The sequence below is a fragment of the Oryx dammah genome, unplaced genomic scaffold, assembly GCF_014754425.2.
Source record: "Oryx dammah isolate SB20612 unplaced genomic scaffold, SCBI_Odam_1.1 HiC_scaffold_28, whole genome shotgun sequence".
NCBI lineage: Eukaryota > Metazoa > Chordata > Mammalia > Artiodactyla > Bovidae > Oryx > Oryx dammah.
In genome coordinates, this window is record NW_024070212.1 from 87,310,981 (window position 1) to 87,336,348 (window position 25,368).

Consider the following 25,368-nt stretch of genomic DNA (forward strand, 5'->3'; position numbering starts at 1 on the left):
TTTTCCAATGAGTCAACTCTTTGCATGAGGTGGCCAAAATACTGGAGTTTCAGCTTCAGCATCATTCCTTCCAAAGAAATCCCAGGGCTGATCTCCTTCAGAATGGACTGGTTGGATCTCCTTGCAGTCCAAGGGACTCTCAAGAGTCTTCTCCAACACCACAGTTCAAAAGCATCAATTCTTCAGCGCTCAGCTTTCTTCACAGTCCAACTTTCACATCCATATTAGGATAATAAAATGGCATTGGAAATGAAACCAAGAAGGTGGAGGACCATCAGGAAAAGCCTTCCTGAAGTGGTGACATTTGGGCCCCCGTCACGGAGGTCTGGAAGATGTTCCAAGAGAGGGACAGCCGGGGTGCACTCTCAAGGGAGAACCACTCTCAGTGAGTTTCCAGAATGAGAAAGGCAAGGAGTAGAGCTAAGACTCAGTGTGCTAGGGCAGCGGTAGTGGTGATTCTTAGAGGCCATGGACTGAGTTTGGATTTTGCTCTAAATGCATTGGGAAGCCAGGTAGTGAGCTGACATTTATTTGGGGAAGATCAGTCTGGATGCTGTGTAAATAACATATAGTGAAGAAGCGGGTAGAAATAGGCAGATAGCCTAGGGAGCCATCGTGACAACAATGAAGCAATGATGGTATTAGAAACAGCAGTCAATGCTGACATGGTGTCTGTTCTAAGGAAGTGAATGATGTCATTTGTGACAATCTTTAAGAAGTAGATACAATGATCATAGATTTTATAAATGAGAAAACGTGAGTCACAGGCTAAATAACTTGACATGGCCACACTTCTCAGGTGAGACCTAGTGGTTGAGAGGCAGCTGGCCATACAGAAACATTCCAGGAAGCAGGAACAGCATTTGCAAAGTCCTTGATGTAGGAGAGTGGATAGCATCCTTGTAAAACAGAGGAGACCAGTGTGGTTAGAGTGTAATGAGGGAGAAAGAGGGTCATAGGAAGGAGTCTGGAGAGGTTGCTAGGGCTGAGATCATACAGGTGAGGCATTTGATGGTTTTGTTGTTACTTTTTGTTTAATTAGAAGATAGTTACTTTATGATATTGTGATGAATTTTTGCCATACGTCAACATGAATTAACATTGTTTTGTTGTTTTTAAATTAAATAGCATAAGCAAGATTGTCTAAGCTATCTTTTTAAAAGATCATCCTGGCTGCTGTGTGGAGAATAAACTGTTGAAGGACCAGAGAAAAATGATACTTAATTAGTGTCTTAAAGAATAAGTAAGAGCTACTGTATAGCACAGAGAACTCTACTGAATACTCTGTGGTGACCTAAATGGGAAAGAAATTCAAAAGAGAGGGTACATGTATATGTATAGCTGATTCATTTTGCTGTACAGTAGAAACTAATACAACATTGTAAAGCCACTGTACTCCAACAAAAAAAGTAATGTAAAAAAAGGCCTATACTTGTTAGTCATCATAATAAAGGAAAATTACCGAGCTGAAAAAAAATAATAAGTGAAAGTTTCTGGAAAGGACGTTGGAGGTAAGGTTGTTACAAGCAGAGGAACCACACAAGAAAAAGCACAGAGGCAAGAAACATCCTGATGTGTCGAGGAACCACAGTAACTTGACATAATTAGAATGCATAGTGGCAGTCTGTGTAGCATGTGATAATAATCCAGCCAATATTGGCTGAATAATATAATGGACTCAGATGGTTCTTAGCTTGAGACTCAATTATATACAGTCTATTTTTGTTATTTTCTAGATTCTTGGGTGTAGTTCAGCTCCCTGTCTAAATTATAAATTCTTTGAAAGCAAGGAGAGAGTCAGGTATTTCTTTCTTACCAGCTACATAATTTTGAGATTTTTTTTAAAATTGAACAACACAGCAATACTTGAAAAGAAGATCAAAGTAATGTGTTCTAAGGAGTTAAGGGCATAGGCTTTGTGGTCAGATAGCCTTAGGTTCATATTTTGAGCTCCACACTAGCTGTGTGATCTTAGAAGAGTTATTTAATATCTCTGGGCCTCTGATTTCCTCACATGGGAAAATGGAGAAATCAATAAATCCTACCTTTTTTGGGTCACTGTGAGGACCAAGATATAGGTATCTATAATTCCACAAAGTGCCCAACAATGTTGTAAACACTTGATAAATGGCAGCAATTTGTCATGTGTTTGGGGTAGCAGGGTTTGTCTGTAACAAGGTCTAGGGCTGCAGGCAGTGGCTGGCTTCAGGAGGTCTGTTTCCTAGGAAAGCCTGCCAGTAGCTCAGGGGATGATCCTGCCTTTCACTTCTTAAATGCTCTCAGATATGATATCCCACCTCAAAGCAGACACCCTGAAATTCAGGCATTTTAAAGCTTGGCCTTAATAATAAAAATGAGGGCTTGGGGTCATTTTTATTTATGCAGTGAAAGTTGCCACTGGATTATTGAGAAATTGCTTAGTGGTTACATTAGTAGAAGTCAGAGTGTGTTTAAAGAGTCATTCCTAAGTTCATCAGTGATTTCATTGATTCTGTTAAGTAATACTATTAAGGTTAAGTAATACTATTCCTATAAGTGATAATATCAGGCACAGAGAAATATAGTAACTGCCTAGTCACATGTTCCCCATATACTGACTGCTATATAGAAGAATTGATCTGTGAAACTGTTGGATCAGCCTAACGAAATTTTGAAAAATATCATCTCAAACCCACTCTTAAGCTCCGTGACCTTCACCATCACTCTGGGCTTTGTCATTTTCATTTCTCATTTTTCCTTGTTCCTGTAGTTCCAAGGAAAAGAGCAATGGACTAGGAATTAGAAGGCCGGGTTTTCCTGACCCACAGTGGTGCTGTCTTGAGTGAGTTACTGAAGCTCTCCAAGCCTCAGTTTCCACATGTGCTACTGAGAGGATTCAAGGAGAGAATGTATATAACATTAGCGTGAATAGAGTTTGAGGGAATGAGGGCACGTGAGTTAATGAGTGAGAAATCTTGGAGCTTCTGTACCTCCCCGTCTTTAGCACACACGATGGCCTCTCATCATGGCTTTGCTTCATAGTTTGTTCGGTCCTCTTGGGTCCTCTCTGCGGTGTGTGCCAATGACCTCCTCCTGTAATGACTTCCACTGTGGTAGGAGTGTTCATGCTCTGTTTGACCTCAGCTGGCACTTCTATTTTTCTGAGAAATTCTACAACAGAGTGATTGGGACCCAAGATTCTGCACTCAAATATCTAGCTTCTAATCTCTGCTCTGCTGCTTACTACTCTGTGACCTGGATTGTGCCTCAGCTTTCTCATTTGAACATGAAAAAGTGATAGTATCTTCATAGGGTCAATTGAGAATCAAAGAAATTGAGATATATACTTGGGACAGTGCCTAGCACAAAGTAAGGGAATAAAAGTTATTAGCTATTATTATTGTTCACATGCCCTCCTTACGGATGAGATCAGTGGTTTGACAAAGTAGTTTCCAAGTTAATAATATTACTCCTGAAACTGAGATTACTCTAATAACATTTACAAGGTCATTGTATTAGTCAGGGTTCTCCAGAGGAACAGAACCAGCAGGGTATTATTTTATGTATTTATGCATTACATATTAGATTGCATGTATTACATATAGAATATTTCATTATTTATTAAGTATGAGGAATTGGCTCACACAGTTATAGAGGCCAAGAAGTCCCATGATCTGCCATCTATAAGCAGAAAAGCCAGTGGTATAATTCCAAGTCCAACAGCCTGAGAATAGGGTAGCAGATGGGATAAATTGCAGTCCAAGGGCAGGAGAAGATGAGTTGACATGACCCAGATCAGCAGATGAGCCAGGACGAACTGAGCGAATTCCTCTTTCCTTCTCCTTTGGCTCTATTCACATCTCAGTGGATTGCCTACTTGTATTAGGGAGGGCAGTCTGCTCTACTGAGCCCACTGACTCAAATGCTAACTTCATCCAGAAACACCCTCTAAACAGTTCTAGAAATAATATTTATCAGGACATTCTGTGACCAGCCAAGTTGACGCATAAAATTAACCATCCCTTGAGTCACTGTACTTCGGTGGCCCTGATGTAGAGAGTTGACTTACCCATTCATGAATTAGAAACAAATACCTAGTGTCCAGGGCTGAATGACATCGTTTGTTGTTGATGCTATTGTACAGTCATAGTAGAGTCTGTGAAGTTATGAAGCATGCAGGGGTAGGAGTTAGGCATGCATACACACATGGGCATACATGTATATGTACATAAACATATATAGGCTACATAAACGCATATGTAACATGATAGTAAAATCACATACAAAGATGTATATGTAGAGGGGTGTGTGTGTGTGTTCTGTAAAAATGGTAGAAGTGGAAGAACTGGTGGTAGAGGCAGGAGAAGCTAAAGTCCAAGTGGTTAATGTGTGTAGAGGGGGAGATGGTAGTAAATGTTACTGTAAATGGAAGTAGTGAACTCTTTGTGTCAAGCACTGTGCTAAACGCAACATAATGACAATCAGCTCATCCTCATCAGAAACAGGATTAAAGGAAGAAGAGACTTGGATCCAACTATGTATGCAGGGTCACAGCCAGGTAAAGCTGGCTAGAGGTGTGGAGATTCCACCCGAAAAGCATCTATTTCCAGAAGTGTGTCTCTCCTTATAGCCATTCTGGTAACTACTTCATCTTTAACCATTATCTAATATTTAGAAGACAGAGGTTGGAATAGCTTATGAGGAAAATTTTAAATAAATTTTTTTCCATGCAATTTTGTAAACCTCGCACGAGTGCATTTTGAGATCCAGTTTAGATAGAATGGATGCCATTGTTTGTAGTCTAGTTACCAGTCATTTGATTCAAGAATTAATTCTTTCATTCAGGAATTTCTTAGGGTAAAAGCCTATGGGGAGGTTAGTCTTACAAGAAGTATTTATTGGAGACAGAAATTTTTCCATTTTGGGACTTTCGGTAATTGAGACATCAGATGGTCTCATCCTTCCTTGTCACCAGGAACCTGTAGAATGTCACAGGGAGCAGCTGCTGGCTAAGCTACAACTCTTCTTCCTATATTCTAGAACTGGTGGGCCATTGGAAAAAATGGAATAAGTTGGATTTTCAACATAGGTCCACACCCCTAATAAAACAGATGAAAAGCAGGGCACGCTGGTTTTGTTGTTAAGTCCCAGTCTTTTCTATTTCAGTTCAGGTTCTTTAGATTTTCCAGAACTGTCTTGCAGCGAAACTTGTTGACTTATCCTCATGCAGTGTAGCATAGAAGATGAGCATGGAAATGTGCCTGTCAGGCATTTCCCACATGTTAACTCAGTTATTCCACCACTGAACTGCTGGTGACCCAACCAGTGAGAGGTGGATGGGATGAACCTAGGTACAGTGTCCAGCAGGTAGTACCCTCAAAAATTAGCAGCTGATCCTGTCGTGGAAAACTTCACTGTTTGACGAAGTGAGTTGGTGTTTGAATACGCTATGTGAGCTGCTTCCCTAGCATGAACAGTCTGATACAGAGGTTGATTAATTTTTTTTCTCAAAGGAGGGTGGTGGCCCAGGGGTAGACTTGGCAAGTGGAAACAACCATGAGAGGAAGTCACAAGTCTGTGTTTCATCCAGAGAGTCCAAAAATCTGTTTAGAAGATAGGTTTCTAAGGGTCCAAAGTTAGAAAATATTTGCTTTTACAAGTCATCTTTAACATTTCCACTGCATTTACAGGGTTCTTATTTCTCCAGGAACATAATGTTGAAGGTATCATTAAGAAGCATTCATGTTTTATTATGTAATGTTTAAACTGCTAGAGGTTTTCTATAAGAAAGGCAGAAAAAGATAAAAACCTGATGCTATATGCAAGTAATAAAAGGAACTTTCCAAAATGCAAACCTCAACACTTCTTTTTTAAAATACTGTAATTTTAATAATAAATTTGTAGCACAATTTTTGTGGAATGCCTATATGCAGAGGGCAGATATTTCATTCAATATCTATAGTATACCTTTCAAGTAGATTTTATTATTACTATTTTGTGGAGTAGGGAACTGATTTAAAGTATTTATTCAAAACTTTTAAAACTAGGAAATGGAAGAGAGAGGATTCAAATTCAAATCTGTCTGACCCCAAGCTCCAAGTATGTCAGTAATTCTGTGTTGCCTCCCAATGTTGTCTAAAGTCCTAGATATAGACTGTACACAAATATTGTAATAAATGTGGAAACAGAGAAATTGAAGTATAGATATATTTAAATTATAGAATTATTTCTTCCCAGAAATCCAGGTTCATTATATTGACCCATGTCATATTACATCAAGGTGTATCTCAGATCTTGTTTTAATGGACCAGGAAAAAGATAAAAGACATTCTCAGATGGGAGAAAGGGAAGTTTAAATACATGTACAGTGTCTTTTTTCCCTTTTAACATAAATCCTAGGACTGCTTCTCTATAAAGACAACTGATCTGAAAGATGACTTTTTTTATGCTCTGTTGAAATTCTTTCTGATTATCTGAAGTCAGATATTTATTCATTTCTGACAAAAGTAGTCCAAGAAATTGATTAGACATTTCTTTCAACATTTCCACAAATTGTTTCTAATTAATAAAGTTAATTTACCATAGACTCATGGAGATTGTTAGGTCACTGGAGCATAAGATGCATGGCATAGTCTATAATTTAAGAACATTTTTCTCGATTATTTTATGCAGGGGGAAGGGAACAAAATAGTGAGGGGAGAAATTACTGATGCATTAGAGTTCATAATTTTTCCTCTTCAGCAAAATGAACTATTCATCCATATCTTAAAATATTACAGAGATTATGAAAGAAAAACCTGAAATAACCAAAGTGGTCAAATATAGATAGGGAATCGAGTGGAATATGCTTATAATATAAAAAAAATGTAGGGAAACAAAGGAGGAAGCCCAGCCTTTCCATTGTCTATAACTATAGAAATAGGGCGGAAATCTGGAAGAATACCAGGATGAAAAGAGCTCACTTGGGTGATGGTGGAAGGACTATGGGTGATTTGTCTGTCTCTCTCCCATCCACAGTCCAGGTGAAGAAGTGATTTTCCGCTTGCTGTAGATACAATTGTAGGAAGCCCTCTTCCTTTCTCTCCTAGTCCTGTTTCTTTCTTCCCAGAGCAACTCCAACTACGAATATTAGAGTGTATCCATTTGCATTTCTTATTCTGCAGCTACAAACTCATATCTGTTAAAGATACAGAAGTTTACATTTTTGTATGAACAGCATCTTGTTTATCCTTCTGAAACTTGAATTTTTTCAAAGCTGTTTTCATATCCTATCTATGCTGATGCATATACAGCTAGTTTATTCATTATAATTGCATACTATATATATTTCATCATGTGAAAGAAAGTGAAAGTGAAGTCGCTCAGTTGTGTCCAACTCTTTGGGACCCCATGGACTGTAGCCCACCAGGCTCCTCCCTCAATGGGATTCTCCAAGCAAGAATACTGGAGTGGGTTGCCATTTCTTTCTCCAGGGGATCTTCCCCACCCAGGGATCAAACCCAGGTCTCCTGCACTGTGGGCAGGCGCTTTAACCTCTGAATGTATCATAATTCATGTATTTTCTGACTGAGGGATATTGAAATTGTTTATTATCTTCACATTTCCCAGTGATATTGCAGTGATCATCCTTATGTATTTCCAGGTGAATATAAGCAAGTTTCTCTAGGTTATTTACTTAAAGTAGAAATTTCTAAATAATAATAAATAAGAAACTTCAGTTTTACTATAATAGGTATTGAAAACTTATCTCTCAAAATGGCTGTCCTCTCAAACCAGTATAAAGAGTTTCTCTGCGTTCTGGCCAAATGTTGTGCTTTTCCAGTTGGGGGATTCTTGCTAAACTGATGGATGTAAATGAGATTCTCATTGTCTCGGCTCCATCTTCCTGTTGACCATAAGACTTCAAATTTACTTTTGTAAATGATCAATTTTTTTCTTCTGTGATGTCTTTCATATCCTTTTGTTCAATTTTCTATGGATTTGACTTTTTCCTATTTCAGGCATTCCTGATAGAGTTTAGATATCAACTAAAGTTTATTAGACTTCATTATTAAGTGTGGTATCTGTTAGCATTTAACCTAGTTGAGAGAGTTTATCTACATGGAAATTTTTTTATATCTATTAAAATAGTTGAGAGTTTTTCTCTCTCATTGTTTCAATGTGATTCATTGTAGTGATAGATTTTCTGATGTTGAGCCTTCCTTGAAGTCTTGGAATAAATTTTAGTTATTCTTAAGTTGATTTTAATACTAATTCATTTATTTAGTACTTAGTGAGTTTGGGCTAAAGTTTCTTACATGAAACTGGGCTTTATTTTTAATTCATTCTTTGAACTTTTTGTGATTTTCATATCAAAATTACACTATCCTCCGAAAATGAGTAAAGCAGTTTTTCTCTTTTTCTATCCTCTGAAACTTTGCTAAAATTTTCTCATAAAACATAGTGGATGAAAAGGAGAGAGATGCATTGAGTGTGGAGGTGGGTGTGAGGGCTATTGGTCCGAGCCCTTTAATGGTTTGTTGGCCTCTAGTCTTTCTAGTTCTTCTTCAGTCATTGTGGTAATTTTATATTTCCCTATTAATTTGCCAAATTTCCCTAAAATTTCAAATGTATTGGCAGAGAGCTGATCTTAATTTTTTTCTTAGATTTCTGAAAGTCTGAAACAAGCTCTAGTTTTGTCCCCTTTCATTTCTGTAATTTGTGTGTGTACAGATATGCGTGTGCCTTCCCTCATTGTCTTGATCAGTCATGCTAAAGTGTGGTCTGATATTAATACACCTACCTAAGCTTTCTTTTGGAAAGTTTGCTTTATACACTTTCTCCATTGATATGGGAGCTTTGGTTTATCTGGCAGTTTTCAACAGCATTAGCAAGATTTTTCCAACATCCAGTCAGATACTCTCCATTTTCCTTACAGTAGGCTAATCTATGTGCAATTTTGTGATTCTTGATCAGTCTGGACTTTTTCCTGTTATATTTTATGTTTTAGACTTACCATGCAACTGCCTTATGTTCATTTTTCCTTTCCTGCCTTCTTAATATTGAATCTTTCTCATTTAGTATTTTCCTTCTACCACTTAGAAATAGAGGAAAACAATAGAATGGGAAAGACTAGAGATTTTTTCAAGAAAATTAGAGATACCAAGGAAACATTGCATGCAAAGATGGGCACAATAAAGTAGAGAAATGGTATGGACCCAACAGAAGCAGAAGATACTAAGAAGAAGTGGCAAGAATACACAGAACTGTACAAAAAGATCTTCACAACCCAGATAATCACGATGGTGTGATCACTCACCTAGAGCCAGACATCCTGGAATGTGAAGTCAAGTGGGCCTTAGGAAGCATCATTACAAACAAAGCTAGTGGAGGTGATGGAATTCCAGTTGAGCTATTTCAAATCCTGGAAGATGATGCTGTGAAAGTGCTGCACTCAATGTGCCAGCAAATTTGGAAAACTCGGCAGTGGCCACAGGACTGGAAAAGGTCAATTTTCATTACAATCCCAAAGAAAGGCAATGCCAAAGAATGCTCAAAGTACCGCATAGTTGCACTCATCTCACACACTAGTAAAGTAATGCTCAAAAATCTCCAAGCCAGGCTTCAAAAATACATGAACCATGAACTACCAAATGTTCAAGCTGATTTTAGAAAAGGTAGAGGAACCAGAGATCAATTGCCAACATCCGCTGGATCATCGAAAAAGCAAGAGAGTTCCAGAAAAACATCTATTTCTGCTTTATTGACTATGCTAAAGCCTTTGACTGTGTGCAATACCACAAACTGTGGAAAATTCTTCAATAGATGGTAATACCAGACCACCTGACCTGCCTCTTGAGAAACCTATATGCAGGTCAGGAAGCAACAGTTAGAACTGGACATGGAACAACAGACTGGTTCCAAATAGAAAAGGAGTACGTCAAGGCTGTATATTGTCACCCTGCTTATTTAACTTATATGCAGAGTACATCATGAGAAATGCTAGGCTGGAAGAAGCACAAGCTGGAATCAAGATTGCTAGGAGAAATATCAATAACCTCAGATATGCAGATGACACCACCCTTATGGCAGAAAGTGAAGAAGAGCGAATGAGCCTCTTGATGAAAGTGAAAGTGGAGAGTGAACAAGTTGGCTTAAAGCTCAACATTCAGAAAACGAAGATCATGGCATCTGGTCCCATCACTTCATGGCAAATAGATGGGTAAACAGTGGAAACAGTGTCAGACCTTATTATTTTTGGGCTCCCAAATCACTGTAGATGGTTAACTGCAGCCATGAAATTAAAAGACTTTTACTCCTTGGCAGGAAAGTTATGACCAACCTAGACAGCATATTAAATAGCAGAGATAGTACTTTGCCAACAAAGGTCTGTCTAATCAAGTCTATGGTTTTTCCAGTAGTCATGTATGAATGTGAGAGTTGGACTATAAAGAAAACTGAGCACTGAAGAATTGATGCTTTTGAACTGTGGTATTGGAGAAGACACTTGAGAGTCCTCTAGACTGCAAGGGTATCCAACCAGTCCATCCTAAAGGAAATCAGTCTTGAATATTCATTGGAAGGACTGATGTTGAAGCTGAAACTCCAGTACTTTGGCCACCTGATGTGAAGAGCTGACTCATTTGAAAAGACCCTGATGCTGGGAAAGATTGAGGGCAGGAGGAGAAGGGGACAACAGAGGATGAGATGGTTGGATGGCATCACTGACTCAATGGATATGAATTTGAGTAAACTCTGGGAGTTGGTGATGAAAAAGGAGGCCTGGCATGCTGCATTCCATGAGGCTGCAAAGAGTCAGACATGACTGAGCAACTGAACTGAATTTCTACCACTTAAGAAGTTAAATATTCTATTTCTATTCTTTATGTGGTGACAAAGTTTGACATCCACAGTTAACTAAGTCTAATGATAATCAAAATCTCTATCCTGCTCCTGAATGGTGCCTGAGAATAATTCTCATAGCCCTGTTTCACAATCTTCAATAATTATTATTTAGCATTTTAATTCTACTTTATTCTTTTTTAATTTATTTTTTAATTGGAAGGTAATTGCTTTATAGTGTTGTGTTGGTTCTTGCTGTAAAACAGTGTGAATCAGCCATAACTATTTATATATATATATATATATATCCCCTCCCTTGTGAACTTTCCTCCCTTCTCCCTTTCCACCCCTCTTGATCACCACAGAGTGCCTGGCTGAGCTTCCTGTATATAGCAGCTTTTGGTAAAGAATCCACCTGCAATGCAGGAGACCCTGGTTCAATTCCTGGGTTGGAATTGGCCAAATTTTAGGGAAATTTGGCAAATTAATCGGAAAAGATCTGCTGGAGAAGGGATAGGCTACCCACTCCAGTATACTTGGGCTTCTCTTGTGGCTCAGCTGGTAACGAATCTGCCTGCACTGTGGGGGACCTGGGTTTGGTCCCTGGGTTGGGAAGACCTCCTGGAGAAGGGAAAGGCCACCCACTCCGGTCTTCTGGCCTGGAGAATTCCATGGACTGTATAGTTGATGGAGTTGCAAAGAGTCGGGCATGAGTGAGCGACTTTCACCTTCACTTTCTCACTAGCTTTCTGTTTTACACAGGGTTAGTGTATATATGTGAGTGCTACTTTCTCAATTCATTCTACTGTCTCCTGCTGCTGCTGTGTCCACAAATCTGTTTTTTATGTCTGCATCTCCATTCATTCCCTGCAAATATTTTCGTCAGTACTATTTTTCTAGTTTCCATATATATGCGTCAATATATGATATTTGTTTTGTTCTTTCTGGCTTACTTCACTCTGAACAACAGGCTCTTCATTCGATCTTTTGACTACCTATAGTGGCTCATCTTGTGTGGTTAGCAGTTTTCCATTATAAGCCTGTTTTGAGTGGGGATTCTTCCCTTGGGAAACCACAGGTGCTATGGGTGTGGGAGCATCTTTACAGAATGACTTCAGGTTTCCTTTACAGGGGGCCGGTGGTGGGGGTGGGCGGGGGCGGATTTGGCTTCTAACAGCAGGCTGGCTCCGTGTCTCAGGAACACACAGAGTATGCATTTAGAACCCGGTCCCCTCGGTGCTGGACTGTAGAGTTTCTTCCTTCTCCTGGGGTGACTCTTGGAGCTACAACTGCCCTCCTCAGATAGGAGGCTTTCCTGTTTGCTGCTTGGGAGGGTGCATGGTTATTACAATTAGTTTCACAGAGGGGATGGCGTTTTGTGATCCTGGACCTATTCTTTTAGCTCAGTTCCAGCTTCCCATTCAGTTGAGGTCTGCGGCTCAGACTGAATTTAAATCCCCAGCCATCTAGTCACTGGGATCTTTTTTTATTTGATCCCAATTTCCCATGGAGTCCCTTGGCTGCAATTCTCACTGACATTTTAATTGCGAATTCCCTCTCTTTGTCTGGCACCTGGGGGTTTTTACCTTACTGATTTCTAGGTAAATTATGGGTTCTTGATATAATTCTTTACATTGTTATATTTCATCCAGAAATCTGTATTTAAAGTGGGGGTGGTGTGCCTTCCATGTTGGCCAGAGGTCACCACATTGGCCAGACTTACTTATATTACTTCTCTAATGAGGAAAAAAATACCCAGAGTTTGAAAATGTGTTTTTAAAATGTTTTGCTTTAAGTAACCTTTTTTTCTCCACACTTCTCAGTGCTGAATTTGAAGAACCACATAATTATGAGGCAACAATTTCCTATCTGAGACACTCCAGCAACTCCATTAACCTGTGCACCGCAAAAAAATTTGCTGATTGTAAGTGTGCTAAGCCAATTAATATTGTAATCCTGTATGGAATGAAAATATGTCTAAAATGGTTTTTCTCCCAGCTAACTCTAGGTTTAAAAGTTAACAGCCATGCTGCTTTCCTGTCACATTTCTCTTTTTTCCCCTCTTCTAGCCTCTTAAATATATAAATAAACCCAGCTCTGCATCAGTGCTATCTCCCAGCTCCTAGTGCTGCCTTCTCATTACTTTCTTCTTTCCTTCCCCAATCTACTTAGACACTTTGCCTTTTGTAGATACATGGGAGGGAAAATCAAGTTATGGCGATTCATTTTTCTTCCTTCCCCTCCCATGGAAACTTCATCTCTCTTCTCTTGATGTCTGTCTTGAAGTCCCCTGGTAACTCCCTGTGGAAAAGGGAGATAACAGACTAGGGGAATGAGGTCCTTGTGTTTAGCCTGAATAGGAGCAGAGGATTCATTAAATGGATCTGACAACTGGTTTGGACTGGATCTTCCTGCCTCTGGTATTACCAACAAAACTCAGACCTTTCCATGTAAAAAGACTGTCTCAGGCAAGATGGTGAAGAATCAGAAACTCATAGCATTTCTTCAGGTTTCTGTGTCTTTGTTCTGCCTATATCAATAGAATCAACTAGTTCTCTACAAAAGGCATAAATATTAGTGCTAGAATAAACACTAGTATTTACTGAGCTGTGCTGTGGGCCACAGTCCTGTTAAAGGTCCTCTGTGCATGTGCCTGTTGATATAGCCATTGTATTCATCGACTTTTAGAGACAGAAAACTGGAAATTAGAGAGACTGAGCTGCATACGGTCACACAAGTAATATGTGGAAGGGCTATACTGTGCAACGGCCCAGACTGCCTCTAAGATCCATGCTTTTTTCCCAGTTTTACGCTGCTTCCCATTCAAGTGTGTTTGACCTCCCTGAAAGGAGAGTTAGAGATCCCCTGCTTCAAACTCTTTATTGTACAGACAGGAAGCCCAGGGCTCTGGGATAGGAAGTCATTTGCCTGGGAACATGTGCTTAGGAAGTTCATGGGTAAGAGTTAGAACCCATTGAAATTTCCATTCTCCCCCCAGGAAATAAGAGGTCAAAGAACTACTGGAAAAACTTTCTCCTAGACTGGGTAAGCTCTAGATTCTCCAAACTGGCTTGTAAAATACTAGCTTAAGAAGTGGAACTACTGTCTGCATCAACCCAGAAGGCAGTACTGCCTCATAGTTGGGGTGCCTGGGCCCCTGCCTTAAAAGCAAGGCTTCTTAAACTCTAATGTTCACATGAATCTTCTGGGCGTCTTGTTGTAATGTAGATTCTGGGTCAGTTGCTCTGGGTTGGGCCAGAGACTCTGCATTTTTAAAGGCACCCTGATGCCACTGGTCCACAGACTACACTTTGAATAGAAACATTGTGAGCCCCATTTGGACTGCATCCCAGCTGCATGTTTTCCTACAAAGCCAAGTGCTCACAGGGCCAAGGGGATGCTCCCCTGCAGCTTCCCTCTGGACTTCAGGAGACCACCAGAATGCCCTCCTGCAGGTGGGTCTCTAAGATGCTGCTTGGGTCTCTTCCTTGGGTCCTTCCAGCTCAGGACAGATGGAGCTGCAGAGAGACCTGTTTGTGGTGGGGCAGGAGAGGATAAGGGTGACATAGGTCCTTCATGTGTAGGGTGAAGCTGAGGACTGGAAGGAAGGAAGCTGGACCAGAGGCCTGCATGTGTTCTCTCCAGGCCACAGATGTTCAAGGTGGGGCTGTTGGGGATATTATTCGGGGTACCCAACGAAGGAACTGCTAACACAGGCCTCTCCTTAGTCTTTCACTGAGGAATCCTTTGTGTCTCTCAGTGCTGCTGAGGAGATAAGTGTTTATGACTGAAAAGAGAAAGGGCTCAGAAAATAAGCCACTGATGCAATTGAGAGGTCACTGTGCAAAGGACAGTTGGAAGTGGGGAGAGAGGGAGAACGGCACGGATGGTGAGGGCTTCCCCAGCCAGGATGGCATCCTGTGGGGGATAGGATAGAAGCCTGCCAGGAGATTCTCTGTGGAAGCCAGAGAACCCTAGTCTGGGATGGAAAGGATGCTGTTCTAGCCCACACTCCTTTCCCTGCTCCTCTCTAAAGAGGCAAGGGTTAGTTCCCCTATAGGCAAAGAAAAGGGAAGGAAATAGGCTATTTCACCCCCACTTGTCCATGTTCATTTGACATTTCCCCATGTGTTTCATCCTCTTTACACTTACTGTTTGAAAGATGTACAAATCTCAGTGTATTTATCTACTAAATGGATATAATATCTTCTTTGTGTAACTGTTCTGTGTGTTTGAGAAGGTAATGCTTGTAAAGTCAAGTGAACTCTTCTCTGAGAGGATGGAGCACATATGCTTTTCCCTAGTGCTCCTGCTAAGTACAACTAAAACCCCTGGATACTATATATTTAAAACAAATATATACATATATATATTTATATTGTATATTTTTATATACAAACATAAGAAAACTAGAACACTGTGAAAAGGTAGAAAGAAGGTAGACCAGCTAGGCACCTCTGGACCCAAGGAAGGATAAGTGGTGAGTTCCCTGGGTTTTCTTCTTTCTTCATATACCCCAGCCTTGGAGCTGAAGAAGCTAGCAACCCAGAAACACCACAGGACACAGACAAAGCAGCTCCAACAGAAGCCTGCTCTTTCTAGCCAAAGGACCAGTAAAAGGGAAGCCTAGAAAAACAGAAAGCCTCTAGATAACAACTACTTTATCCCAGCTAAATGTCACAGAAAATAACAAACTGGCCCCACCGCCACCAGCCAAGGCTGAGTGGAGAGTCTGGACATCCACCCTTATCAGGCTGTGATGATGTACCCCAACCCTTCTGCTGGTCAAGAAGGTGAAGTAGGGAGCTGGGACTTTGGTCCCTGCCAGGGTAACAAACTCCACCTACAGTGAAGGTCAGTGAAGAGCGCATGGGGATGCGGACTCCAGCCCTCCACCCAGCAATAACAAGGCGTCCCTTCCCCTCCCTGTCGGGACAGCACCAGAGCAGACCTTGTGGAGGGTCAAGACTTTCACACACTCTCAGCAATAAGGCACCCTCTCCCTGCGGTATCAGTAGAGGCTATGTTGGGAGTGATAACAAGCACTCCCACCCCTCCAAGCCAGAGTGTTACCAGCAGAAGCTTAGCAGGGGGGCAGAGTACCCACTCCTGCTCAGAAATGATGAGGAGCCCTTGCCTTACTTGGATATCAAGACCAAGAAATGGGGAACCTACACTTCTACCCCCACCTGGCAGGAAAAAGGCAGTCTTCTGTACTTCTGCTGCCATCCTAGCTGAAACAGAAGGCTTAAATAGTATCCAGAGTCTCGCAACATAATACTCTAAAAGGTCACAGTTCAATCGAAAATCACTCATACCAACAGCCAGCAAAGTCTCAACTTAAGCAAAAAGAGATGATTGACATATGCCAACGTTGGGATGACTAAAGTGTTAGAATTGTCTGACAAAGGCTTTAAAGCAGCTATTATAAGCATGCTTCAGTGAGAATTATAAATATGATTGAAGCAAATTGAGAAAAAACTCTTATCCAAAAATAGGGGATATCTCTGTAGAGAAATGGGAGATATAAAGAAAACACAAATGGAAATTTTAGAACTAAAAAATACAGTAAAGAAAAAAAAAGCTCAATAGCAGGATGGAAGGAACAGAAAAATCAGTAAACCTGGAGAAAAAATTAGCTCAGAGTGGATTTCTTCCTTCCTCTGCTCACCAAGGGTGAGGAATCTTTAAATACTGCCTTTCGAGGAAGAAGAGAGGGAGAAGGAAAGGAGAAGGCTTTTGCCATCACCTTTGGGTGAGTCTGTCTCTTGAACAATGCCAAGAAAAACAGAAGGTTACCCCCTCAGGGTGCCTAGCTCAGAAAAGGTGACTTTCTGAAACTTCACCCTTTCATACCAACTGGGTGATGGGGAAGCAGGATTTAGGCTGTTCGAAAGCTCTGTGGAATTGTCCTCAGAGCTCATCTAGACAGTGCCTTTCAGACTGTGCTTCCTAGAGCCAAGAACTGTCCTAAGGGGGTCCTGGAAACCCCTGGGGATAACGTCAACCAGAGAAGTTTCGTTTATGCTCCTGTAATATTGTGTTTGCTTCCTGACCACAGACTGGTTCCAAATAGGAAAGGGAGTACATCAAGGCTGTATATTGTCATCCTGCTTATTTAACTTATATGCAGAGTACATCATGAGAAATGCTGGGCTGGAAGAAGCACAAGCTGGAATCAAGATTGCCAGGAGAAATATCAATAACCTCAGATATGCAGATGACACCACACTTATGGCAGAAAGTGAAGAGAAACTAAAGAGCCTCTTGATGAAAGTGAAAGAGGAGAGTGAACAAGTTGGCTTAAAGCACAACATTCAGAAAACAAAGATCATGGCATCTGGTCCCATCACTTCATGACAAATAGATGGGGAAAGAGTGGAAACGGTGTCAGACTTTATTTTTGGGGGGCTCCAAAATCACTGCAAATGGTGATTGCAGCCATGAGATTAAAAGACACTTACTCCTTGGAAGGAAAGTTATGACCAACCTAGATAGCATATTAAAAAGCAGAGACATTACTTTGCCAACAAAGGTCCATCTAGTCAAGGCTATGGTTTTTCCAGTGGTCATGTATGGATGTGAGAGTTGGACTGTGAAAAAAGCTGAGAGCCAAAGAATTGATGCTTTTGAACTGTGGTGTTGGAGAAGACTCTTGAAATTCCCTTGGGCTGCAAGGAGATCCAGCCAGTCCATTCTAAAGGAGATCAGTCCTGGGTGTTCATTGGAAGGACTGATGCTAAAGCTGAAACTCCAATACTCTGGCCACCTCATGCGAAGAGTTGATTAATTGGAAAAGACTCTAATGTTGGGAGGGATTGGGGGCAGGAGGAGAAGGGGATGACAGAAGATGAGATGGCTGGATGACATCACCAACTCGATGGACATGAGTTTGAGTGAACTCCGGGAGTTGGTGATGGACAGGGAGGGCAGGTGTGCTGCGATTCATGGGGTTGCAAAGAGTCGGACATGACTGTGAGACTGAACTGAACTGACTGAAAATTTGTGTTTAAATGAATGAATGATTCCATGGCTAGGAGACAGGTTGAAAGCCATTTCCTAACTGAGCAACCTTGGGCAAGTTACTTCACTTTTCTGAGTGTCTGTTCCTCAACAGTATATCAGATATAGTAGTGATTATCATGAAATAAAAAACTGCCAGCTATTTTTTTATTATTGTTCTAATATCAGTAATAATTGTCTCACCTCCTGGTGTAAAACACGGGAGAGGGACTTTTGCAAAGTGACACAGGGAGTTAGAAACTCATGCAGGGAGTTTCCCGGTTAGTTACTCTGGACAAAGAGCTGAGGGTCTGAAGACATGGCCATGATGTGGCGCTAGTGTGCCATCCTGGAGTACAGGTGAAGGGCTGCTGAAGACCAGCTTCTGACGTTTGTCATTTTCCTCCCAGCTGGGACAAAGCTATTCAGTGGGAAGAGAGATCATTCCCTGTGGAAGCTAAGTGAGGGCTCTGATGTGAGGGTTACATCCTCCTATTATAATTCCTAGTCCTTTCCTGAGCCCCTGAGGTATGATCGTTTGTACTTTATATTCCTGCTTGGGAGCAACTTTTGATGGCAACACTTACTGTTGAGAGAACATCCATTTTGTTTAAATTAAAAAGAAAAAAAAACAGTATCAAGTTATGAATGCATTATTAATTGTGTGTGGATTATCTTTGCTTATTCACCTTAGCAAGTAAGTTCTCTCTGGGCCTTGGTTTTCTCATTTCTAAGAATAATAATATCTCCCTCTCCGTCAGGTGACAGGTAGAAGCAAAGATATCGCGATTTGTTAATTCTTTCAAAAACACAGAAGGGTGAATACATTGAAGGAGGGGGAGAAAAGGAGATTATCATTGTTTAAAAGTGGAAAATAAATCCATGGGGCCAACTGCATCATAAGCAGATATTCTTAAATATTTTTAAAACAAGTAATAGAATAAAATGTGTTGATTCAAAAATTGGTGAAAATAAGTGTATAATTACCAAAGTTGAAGTACAGGTTATTAATCTGCCACACAGAATTTTAGGTCCTTGTGTCAACAATCACATGCAGATAGTCCCTAAAGAGAAACTGATTTCATTTAAATAATTTATGAATGAACTGTATATGTAGAGTAAAAATGGCTTAGAAATGTGTGTTGTTGTTTGGTCAGTTCTGTAAACTAAACCTTTAGGACTCCAGCAGCAAGAAAGAGAAAAGGAACAGGGAAAGTCTTATTTATTATGTACTATCAGTAGGTGAAATATTTATAGAAAACTTTTAAGCAAAGAAAAATTAAATTAGCAATTTCATTTAAAATCTATCATTTTCTATACAATGTCTGGTGCTCTGCTAGGTTTACATTTCTTACATCATCTGCTTTAATCTTCCCATGAACTCTGGAAGGCAGATACCAGTTGGCCCCATTTCACTGATAAGCAATCTGAGGTTCAAAAAAAAGGAAGTAATTTGTCTGTAATTCCATGGGTAGGAAATGGCAGGACTGAGCTCTGAACCCCAATTCTTGCTAGTACTTGTATTAATTAATGATTACATTTGGCATCATGTCATTAAATAAAATCCACAAAACTTTTGGAAAAATTGGAAGGTATTTGAGCCTTAGTTGACAGCCAGCTGTACCATGGAAACAAAATGCTTCTGGAGCCACTTTTAGGCACACTGTGGAGTTGATTTGATGAAGTGGGGCCTGGGCTTTTGTGGGCTTATCTCCTTTCCCTTTCCCTTCAAGTCTGCCTTCTGATTGCTACCACTCAATTGCAGTACTTTCTCTTCATAATGAAGTATGAATCTGCTTAACAAAAAGGAAACTGACAGCTGTTTCAAATGTTTTCATTGACTGTACTTTCCATCCCTGAAATCCCCAAAGGAAAGATACCATGATCAACGACCTGAGAATTTCCTAAACCTGGTGGACGAGTTTCCCATACATTGATTGTTCTGAGGGTTGGGAAAACTGAACTCTGCCACCGTCCATAATTGCTTTAATCTGGGGTACTGTGTAAGAAATGGATGCTGTGAGAAATTGCCTTGAAATAACTGTCTCATGTTTATTTTAGCAACTTATGAAGTCAGAATTGAAGAACTCCGAAAGGTACAGTTTCTTTTTTTCTTATCAGCTTCATAGCTAAAGCAAGTGTGCAGAGTTGATTCCGAAGTAGTTTCCTTCATGAGGGAGGAAAGCTCTTCGTTTTGTGTTTCTGTGCAATTTCAGAGGCATTTTTAGACTTCGCCTGCTAAGATTCTGAAGTCTGAGCTCAGTATGATCAGAGAGGGAAACCGTGTTAGGATGGGAGAAGGGGGTAGTAACGTATTCCTGGTACCTGATGTAAGGCGGTCAGTACCAACTGGCCTCTAATAACTGTCCCTTCAGGAGAGAGGAGTTCCTCCTCACATGCCAAATTTATATAGCATGTGCTTCCATGAGAATGACCAGACCCTTGAAGGCATAGTTTTTGGGCTTCTGGTGGGCAGAGTGCTAGCAACTTGATTAGGGCCCAAGCAGAATCACAGCCTTTGATTCTGGCTTCTGGCTATGTGACCTGGAACCTCCATTTCCTCACATGTGGCCATAGGAACCCCATCAGAAGTCATTGTGAGAATGAAAAGAGGTAAATTCAGGCAAACAGTTTAATAGTAAGTGCTGGAATCTATCCCAGGCACTTTACCTCTCTGAGCTTCAGCTGTGTCTTCTGTAAAATGGTGTGTTCTCTGGAATGGCAGGAAGCATGAGCCTTGCGCAGTAGTAGATGCTCAATAAGTAACGAGACCAACAGCTGTTCCACTAGTTGCTGAGTGAACTAAGCTGGATGAAGCAGGTGAGCACCTAGTCCAGCACTCAGCACACAGTAGGTACTTAGTTACTGTTTTAACTGGGTCAGTTCAGGTACTACTCCTTCATCACTGGGTGCCTTTACTCGAGGTCCTTCATCTTTCTGCTTGGTTTTTCTTATGATTACTGAAAAGGATTGTTCATTTGTCATACACTTTAGAGATGGAAAACTAGAAATGATTATTACTAATAATTAATATTAATACTAATATTAATTAATCATTAATAACAACAATTAATATTAATCATTACTATTAATGAAAGTAGAAAGATGCTTCACTTACCTGGCAGTATCAGCAAATGATAAACTTTTCTGCACAATGGAGCTTTCCAAATTTGACCACAATTTTATCCCATTCAAAATTTAAAAATCATGAAAATATTTTTCTTTCAACCTTCAGACATCTATTATGTTCATCTCATGTTTTTGAGCTCGGTGGCTGGAATCTGATTTCTCCATTTCTTGATGACTTGGAGTTCTCTGAAACATAAGGGGCTGAATGGGCACTGTTCATGTTTTTCTTGAGATGCTCTTAGGCCCTTGTAGGTACTCAGGATGAGTTGCCTTTACACCAAACTGCCATTGTCTATATGCTGTAGTTGTTTTATTATTTCTATCAATTGTTATTTCCTTCTCCTGTCAACTTCTTTGTGTCCAGCAGTGAGTTTCCATGTGGTCCAGTACATAACAAGTCCCTGTCTGGGGGCAGGTACCTGTGTATATGGTGGCTCAGACGCAAAGAATATGCCTGCAATGTGGGAGACCCATGTTTGATCCCTGGGTGGGAAAGATCCCCTGGAAAAGGGAATGGCTAGCCACTCCAGTATTCTTGCTTGGAGAATCCCATGGAGAGAGGGGCCTGGCGAGCTACAGTCCATGAAGTCACAAAGAGTTGGACATGACTGAGTGACTAACACTTTCATTTTTTCACCTGTGTATGCATGGCATCATGTAATCCTCACAGCCACCCTGTGAGCTGGCATCACTGCTTTTTACAGATGAGAACTCAAGGCTCAGAGAAGTTGAATAACTGTAAGTAATGTAGCAGAGATATAAAGCAAGGTCCATCTAACTTGTCTTTCTACAAGTGTTGCCATCCAATCTGTTAGAATTGTGTGGAAAATGAGAGCCAGTCGTCGTTGAATGCAAACCAGGAGGCTCTCCTCAAAGGAAGGGATGTGAGCTCTTGGGCATGGACTCTGCAGCAGCGTTTTGGATGCTTATTTTCTGTTCTCTTCGGGTTCTTGGCTAGATTCCAGATTGTGAATGATATATGACAAATGACTAAATGAGGGCTAGGTTGTGGTCACTGGGGCCTAAGTTTAATGGTGCCAAGTCTAGATCACACACGAGCTGATTTTTGATCGGGTGGTGTGCGATTAGGAAAGGAAGAATGCCCAGCATGGCTTGCATACTTGCCTGTACCAATTTTGCTCACTGGAACACTGCTCAAATATTGCAATTCCTATTTGCTCATGGGGTTTAAAAGTTCTTTATTCTACAGATGCATTCCTGGATGGGCATGCAGAGAACAACTTAATTTTCTAAGTCAAATTATACATTACCTCTGGCATGCACCATGACTTTAGAAATGCCTGTTTTTTTGTTTTTATTTTTTGACTGATCTTCAGCTCCACTGGCAACAGTTCATGAAGCAGTCTGTTGTCAGCATCTACTTTGCTCTGTACTGAGACCTCACTTGCCTCACCCTTTGGTCATGTCTCTAATGATCTGTAACCAAACAACAGAGGCCTGGTTGGGGTTTGATGTGGGTAGATTTATGAAAATGACCATTTTTCTCTTTACTTTCAGGCTTGGAAGAGTTTTTACCATCAAGAACTTAGGTGAGTTTTATCTTCAAAAGGAAAAGCATTAATTAGCCACTGACCCTCTGATGACAGAACTGTTTTTCCTTAATGGGCCAGTTGTCTCTAGTACCTGACCTGGTTCAGCACCCCTAGTACCCTGCAAGGTGTCTGGTACAGAGAAGGTGCTCAAGGGTCCTGCCTGGTCTTTTAGATTCACTTCATTCTAGCTCACTCTATACTCACTCAGCAGAGGCTTGCTGAGTCCCCAATATGCTGGCCATTTGCTAACCACAAGGGCTGGGGGTTCCCTGGTAACTCAGCTGGTAAAGAATCCACCTGCAATGCAGGAGAGCCCGGTTCGATTCCTGGGTCAGGAAGAGCCACTGGAGAAGGGATAGGCTACCCACTCCAGTAGTCTTGGGCTTCCCTGGTGGCTCAGCTGGTAAAGAATCCTCCTGCAATGCGGGAGACCTGGGTTTGATCCCTGGGTTGGGAAGATCCCCTGGAGAAGGGAACAGCTACCCACTCCAGTATTCTGGTCTGGAGAATTCCGTGGACTGTATAGTCCACGGCGTCACAATGAGTCAGACATGACTGAGCAGCTTTCACTTTCAGGGGCTGGGGCAGTGACAGAGAGCTAGCCACTACCCTTGGGGGTTCCCCAGTGGGAGAAATACAGTCAAACAGGCATATGACAACCACATGCGTCCCAAAGAATTGACAGTTTCCAAAATGCACCGTGCTGTTTCAGGTCTCTTTGCCTTTGCTCATTTATTTCATTCAGCCCAACTTAATGATCTGGCAGACTTCTACTAACCATCAAATGACCCCTCCTGTAAGAAGCCTTCCTCATTTTCCTCCTCTAGTCCCTTCCCTGTGGTGCTGCTGTAAGATGCGCATACGTTTGCACTAACATCATGTCTGTCCTTTGTTTGCTAAGATGCCAGTTTATCCTCACTCTCCCCTTCTCTGAGCTCCTTGTAGGCAGGGCCCGTTTTTCTCGTTCTTGATCCAGACCTGGGCTTGGCATATAGCAGAGCTTTTGCCTGATCTTCAGGGCCTGCCTGTCTCTCTCCCCACCTACCCGTGGAAGTTATTTATAATGCATTAAAATAAACATGGCCTGTGAGCTCTGGAGGAGCATGTATCAGCATTTCCTGGCTGAGGCTAAAGACACACAAGCTGGACCATGGAGGAAAACCCTGCTTCATCTCTCACCTTGAGCTCCTGCCTGACCTTGAATTCAGGAGTCCTGTGATTACCCTTTGGCACTAACACAGTGCTGGGCACAGAGTAAGCACATGTCAGATGATTAGCTACTTAGTTCCACATTTATTGAGCTTTTTCTCTGTTCAGACACTGCTAGATTCTCAGGTACAGAAATGAATAATAGAACGTATTCCCTATATAGTTCAGCTTAAGAATGAAGACCACAGTGGTAGGGGTGAGGGGGTCACTTGGAGGGGAAAATGACCGTGGAAGTAGGAATTTACAATATCAGATAATCACTGTTAAAAGTTATGAAAACACAGAAGTGAGGTGGTAGGCATGCTTTCTGCAAGAGTGACAGCTGAGCTGAATCATGAAAACATGTAGGAACTGGCTGGGTGAAAATGGCAGGATGCATGTTCCAGGCAGAGGACACGGTGGGGGGCAAAGACGCAGTATTGCACAGTGAGGCCAGTACAGGTGTCCACGAAGAGCTGGATGATGCTTGAGCATAAAGTGTGGTGTGGAGCAGCAGGGATGAAGTCACATACAGAGCAAGATCCAGGAGGACCTGCATTCCCTAATTAATCATTCAGACCAGTCCTGTCCAGTGGAAATATAATGCAAACCACATATGTCACTTAAAATGTCTCTAGTAGCTATCTTCTAAAAAGCAAAAAAAAAAAAAGAAATGATCCTAATATATCCCAAACATTATCATTTCACCATGTAATCAGTATTAAAGTTTCTACTGAAATATTTTAAATCCTTTTCTTCACACCAAGTCTTAAAGATCCAGATGTGTTTTACACGAACAGCTTGAGTTTGGACCATACACATTTCAGATGTTCAAAAGTCACATGTGAACAGTGACCTCTTGGACAGCACAGTTTTAAACCTTATTCTATAAGTCAGCAGAAGCCACAAAAGAGTTTTAAAGCAGAAATAATATACCCCTAGCATTCCTAGGAGGTCACAACATTAAATGTAATTTGACAGTTATTTATGGAGATCCAGCCATGTAAAAACTACTGGACAAAACCCGGGGGATAGAAAGATGGATTACAAAGGACATGTACATCAGCAAGGCAGGTAAATGCCTTAGGAAAAATGTCAGCAATGGGAAGAGAAGCCTTGGGTAATTCTAACTCAGCAGACGCTGTGATGGAGAAAAGGACACTGACAGTTAGGAGAGCCAATTACAGGCTGTAAGCAGTGTTAGGCTTTCAACATTTTTATCTCATTTCACTTTCATGGCAACTGTGGAGACTAGCATTATGACTTTTCATTTATAGATGGAAACATTTGACTTTTAGAAAGGTTCATCTTAGGTTCTTAGAGGCGGAATAGGGGCTGGATCCCAGCCCTCCCTCCACAGCCCCTGTTCTAGAACCAGTGGCCTTGATGGTGGATAAGAGTCACCAGTCATTGGATGAGTGAAACTTTACAATTCTTCCCATTGTCACAGAATATTTCCCTCTCCTGGTGTTTCTCCTTGCTACACGACCACTTCTGCTTTTCTCTGAGGGCTCTCTGTCTCTGCCTTCCATGTAAAAGTGGCTGTAGAGCTCTTTACTTCACTATGTTGCCAGAAACAGACGCTCACATCTGGATGCTGAGGCTCCTCAGAGTTCTGTCCCCAGTCTGCTCAGCTTGTTGACTATACTCTTCACCTTGACTCCCTCCCTCTACTCCTCCACTGCAGCTATTGGCA

The 25,368-nt window shown here is 41.1% G+C and overlaps 1 protein-coding gene across 1 annotated transcript in view; it reads left to right on the plus strand.

Moving 5' to 3' along the window:
* The window catches only part of FYB2 (FYN binding protein 2), a 151,668-nt gene that overhangs the window by 81,487 nt on the left and 44,813 nt on the right, over positions 1 to 25,368 (plus strand). Inside the window, exons 6-8 of the mRNA XM_040231938.1 lie at positions 12,624 to 12,724; positions 19,864 to 19,898; positions 22,450 to 22,481. Of these exons, the coding sequence (XP_040087872.1) occupies positions 12,624 to 12,724; positions 19,864 to 19,898; positions 22,450 to 22,481 (168 nt within the window). The remainder of the gene's footprint in view (positions 1 to 12,623; positions 12,725 to 19,863; positions 19,899 to 22,449; positions 22,482 to 25,368) is intronic.